General features: G+C 42.4%; 1 protein-coding gene across 1 annotated transcript in view; it reads right to left on the bottom strand.

Moving 5' to 3' along the window:
- TNFAIP8 (TNF alpha induced protein 8) overlaps positions 1–2,869 on the bottom strand; it is a 22,461-nt gene extending 19,592 nt beyond the window's left edge. The window contains exon 1 of the mRNA XM_015418110.1: positions 2,799–2,869. Coding sequence (XP_015273596.1) covers positions 2,799–2,829 — 31 coding nt within the window. The 5' untranslated portion in view covers positions 2,830–2,869. The remainder of the gene's footprint in view (positions 1–2,798) is intronic.
- Positions 2,870–4,792: the final 1,923 nt, after the last annotated feature.

Genomic DNA, 4,792 nt, shown 5'->3' with positions numbered 1-4,792 from the left:
ATGAAATTAAAAGATGCCTGCTCCTTGGGAGGAAAGCGATGGCGAACCTCAACAGCATGATAAAAAGTAGAGACATCACCCTGCCAACAGAAGTCCGCATGGTCAAAGCAATGGTATTCCCAGTAGTCATGTACGACTGCGAGAGTTGGATTATAAGGAAGGCCGAGCGCGGAAGAATAGATTCTTTTGAACTATGGTGCTGGAGGAGACTCTTGAGAGTCCCTTGGACTGCAAGAAGAACAAATCAGTCAATCCTAAAAGAAATCAACCCTGACTGTTCCCTGGAACTATGGCTTGCCCAAGGTCATCCAGCAGCTGCAAGTGGAGGAGTGGGGAATCAAACCCGGTTATCCCAGATTAGAGTCCGCGCACTTAACCACTACACCAAACTAGCTTTACATGTGTGACGAAATGCATATTCTCCTGGGAGGCTGGCAAGGGGCAAATCCTCCACTTTGCATTTTAACAGGGTTTTTTTCCTGGGCAGAGAACAGGCTTACCTCAGTCCACCTTCAAACAAATGTAAATAGGGCTAGACAATGGGATAGCCAAGCTTCCCCCTTCTCTCCCTCTTCTCCAAGCCGGGAACAGAGGTTTGGAGGTGTCAAATCCTAGCAGGGATACCAGGAAGGTCTATAACAGGAGTGTTAAACTAATTTTGTTATGAGGGCTGGATCTGACATAAATGTCAGTGTGTGCCATAAAATGCAATGTCAGGTACTGGGGATATAAACTTTATAAAGGATACAGGGAAGCAATTGATCCCTAGCAGTGAAAGCAACTGATTTACTGGGGAACCCACAAAAACCTGACTCTCCCAGATCTCCCCACCCCCAGTTCTCATCCCTCCTGTGTTTCCCATACGAGCGGCGGGGCTAAGGGGAAGGCTTGACAGAAAGCCTGTTTCCAAAACTTCCAGGGCTGCTTTTTGTCCTCCTGAAACCCTTTTTCCTTCATGGGCTGAGAACACCACCAGTTGCCCATGGGCTAGGTAAGAGCTGTCGATGGGCCAGTTCTGGCCCACGGACCATATGTTTAACACTCCTGGGATAGAATTTTTGGGAGGAGCTTCCTTGACCTGGCCTGACTGGGTCAATTGGGAGAGGAAACAGATATGATAAAACCTTCTTGCAGGAGGAATTGGTTTCCCCCCGCCCTTTGGGATGAGACCTCTCCTCTGAGAAGGTGGCCATTACTGACCAAGTGCTCGCCTGGGAGAGCTGAAGTAAGCTTCTCCTCTAGGGGCATACAAGGCACTGAACTGTCCCCATGATAGCCAGGAGTTGGGCAGCAGGAGACACAGAGGAAAGGCCTCAGAACTAGGAAGGGAAGCAGGACTCCTGATCTTCCCAGTGGGAAATCCCAGCAACAATTGGGTGGTGGTGGTGAGCTACCCAAGAATAGAAGAAAAGCCCCTCCAGAGAGTTGGGAACCCCTAGGAGGGCAGGGCAAAATAGGGCCTGCAGGCCAGAGCAGGGCCATTCTGCCACAAGAAGCATGCATGTGCATCCCGAGCACTTTAGAAGAGTCTGATGATTTTTGTCAAGTCAATGATACCTACTACTATTGGGGAGACAACTGGAATATATTGACTTAAACAACCGATTTGGTGCATCAGATTGTTCACATTTAAAGAGCATTTCTCATAAGCCATCATGTCTTGGCATGCATGCTGCTTACTCATCTACAATACAAAGGAGGTTGGAATGTACATGCTGCCAGAGGAATGCTGCACTCAGGAGTTGCCATAGGAGAAAGGTTCAGTGTAACTAGCAATTGTTTGTTGGACTTGGAGCATGTTTGTCTCTGTCTGAAGAGGAAAAGGGAGCATGTGGAAGTTCTCAGCATCACTCCAGTCACAGCAATGCCCATGCATGGATTTTAGGGGGGTTTATTTAGTGAGACCATATTTTGAAGGGTCCCTCAACTCAGAAAAGGAGAATTGGATTAGATCTGTAAGAAATTCAAAAAGCAGGGATGCAGAGACAATCAGTGGGACAATGGAGGCACTTTCAGCAGTGTTTTAAAACATTGTGCGGTTTTCCACCAACCTGCTAATATGGCTAGTCTAGTTTACATTATTATCTCTTTTAAATTTCTATTTACCTGGCTTCTTAAAATCAGGAAATTCCAGCATATGCTATACTTTTCCCCATCCCTTTCCCCATACCGTTGATTCAAATAGCCTTTTGTCTCAAAGCTTCAGACCCACCAGACAATACCCCTCCCTTAATTTACAATAATAAATAATTGCATATTCTTGGAGTATTTCTAGATTCTACGTGTTCTTCACAAGAGGAGAGGAGATTAAATAGTCATCTCTTTTGTCAATTCTCATTTAAGCTGTATCAAGCAATATGAATGCACCCTGGGGGGAAAAAGTTGCTAACACCAGAAAAGCTCTTTCCTAAAATAACGATCTTTCAGTTCTCTGTATTACACAACTTCCTTTTACAAAGGAACAGAGCATCTATTTTTTTTTAATGTATGCCTTCCCCTTTCAAGACGTTATTGCCTGTGAACAAGAAAGCCTTCCACATTACTAACGCTTTGTAAAATATTCAGTTACAGCACAAAGCAACCAAGAAATCCTTAATATCAAGGCTTTAGCTGCAGAATTTTCAGTAAGATCTGAAAAGCAGTTTTGGATGTGTCTGTTTTCTCCTCTCCCATCTGAACAGTTCAGAATCAAAAGTGAACACAAATTTCTCTTCATCAGCTCACGTTGCTGCAGAAGCTTGCTTTGAAAGCAGTGCTAACTTTTCAGCAAAGGTCTTTAAAAATGTCTCAAGTCATACCTTCTTTAGATTCCTCTGCTTCGGAGCTCATGGTATCAGGCTAAATCTCTGGAGATTACAGCTGAAGTGCACGTCTGTCTGAGAAGCAGCTACTCGACTTCTCAAAAAAAAAAAGAGGGGGGGTTGGGACTGTAAGAGGAAAAGTTTGGTGAAGTCAACGAATCACAGTTCAGTCCTGCAAAAAGATTCCACCCCTTTCTGAATGGAGCAACTGTTGGAGAAGAAACACCTTTATGGGCATTCATTTTATTTGGCAAATATGCCTTTTATTCCCTTATTTTAGCCTTTGAAATGGGAGAGTTTTACTTGTTATGGCCTGTTGAAAGCAGTGAATGCAAAATGAAAAGCAGTTCAGGCCGAAGGCAGCAGGAAAAAGCTACCGAGTTTTAACATCGCATTAGGAGCCTGGCAGGCAGCATGGGCCCATCTCAACTTGCATGACATATTTTAGATCTAAAATAGTATTTTCCAGTTACCAGGAGCTAGCTGTGTAGCAACTGAGACTAGACTGATTTACAAACAATGAAGGGAAAAATATTTAAAATAATTCAAGGGATAAAGCAGAAGATTTAAACAAATTCTTTGTATCCATTTCTTTTCTCTAAGATTCTACTTATTGACGTTTATTAGCATTTGAAAAAAGTTTTTAAAAATGCCGCTGTTATCTGTGCTCAAACAAACGAAGCACAGACTGATAGAACAAAGTGCTTGAGCGTATCAAAGTGCGGGGAGGGCGGGGTATAAATAAAATTAATTAAAATTAAATTAAAACATACAACAATATTAAAGCAGATACGAATACACAAAGAATAGTAAGTTTCAGGTGAACGTGAACTTCTATCAAATTGCAAGTGAATCTGACGAAAACCTCTGGAATGACTCTTCGTTTCACCTCTTCATCAGAAAAATTCCTACACATATATACAGCAATAGATATATCAACACATTCAATTTACACAAGAAAAGGATCCATAAAAAACATTTCCAAAAAATGTTTTCATACCATACCTATGCTTGTCTAGTTTCATTCATATCTGTGCAGCAGCGAGCTTGTTGGAGCTCAGAAGCTACAGAGTGGGCTATGATTAATACTTGGATGAGAGACTACCAAGGAAGATGGGGGTCCAAAGAAACACAACGGCAAACCACCTCTGCTCATCTTTTGCTTGGAAAACCCAGTGAGGGGCTGTCATAAGTTGGTTCCATCTTGACAGCACCTTATTATTTATTATTAATGCACTTTTACATTTAATGCCTATATTTTTAATTATGAAACTCAAGTCTTACTGTTATCCACTTCTGTGAGTGTAACAGATTTTGCCCCCCATTCCACCCAGAGTGTAATAGTTCTCCCTGATTTTTCTCCTTCCTCCCCATCAAATAGTAGTGGGATATGAACATTGAAGGAAGAAGCTGGCCACTCTATTCCAGAAGAGTAAAAGCTAGTAAAGTATGTGTGGCGTAAGCTTTCAGCCCATGAGTGTGTACTTGCAACTATATGAAGATCTAGTATACAAAATGCTGAAATACATTTAATCTTTACAGTGCCAGAAGACATTATGCTATAAAAGGATCATGACATTGGCTTTTAAAATGCAATAGTAAGGTACTCTGACAAATGCTATGTTGCAGGTGGAGGTGCCAGTTCTTACAAATATTGTCTATAAAGCACAATGACTAAATGTGGTGCCTGCCAGTATTTCCCCTCATGCCTACCAAGCTTTTCAGAAAGTGGTTGGGGCCATTGTAGGGCAGATCTTGTTATTGGCTGCTCTCATTCAAATGAAAGGGTTTTCCATGGCTGCAATAGAGGCACAGCCACTGGAGGATCAGGATGCCTTGCTGTCTTCCCAGTGGCTGGATTATGCTTCCAACTCAAGTACAGATAATATTAACCTTGAGAGACCAATGGCCAGGCTCTGAATAAGGCAGCTTTATGTGATTAGCGTGGTTGTTGTGCAATTCTGTCGCAAACGGAGAAGGGAAGTATTGTT

The sequence above is a fragment of the Gekko japonicus genome, unplaced genomic scaffold (assembly GCF_001447785.1).
Source record: "Gekko japonicus isolate JY-2015 unplaced genomic scaffold, Gekko_japonicus_V1.1 scaffold1538, whole genome shotgun sequence".
NCBI lineage: Eukaryota > Metazoa > Chordata > Lepidosauria > Squamata > Gekkonidae > Gekko > Gekko japonicus.
Note: the sequence above shows the minus strand (reverse complement) of the source record. Positions and strands in the feature narration are given on the sequence as shown.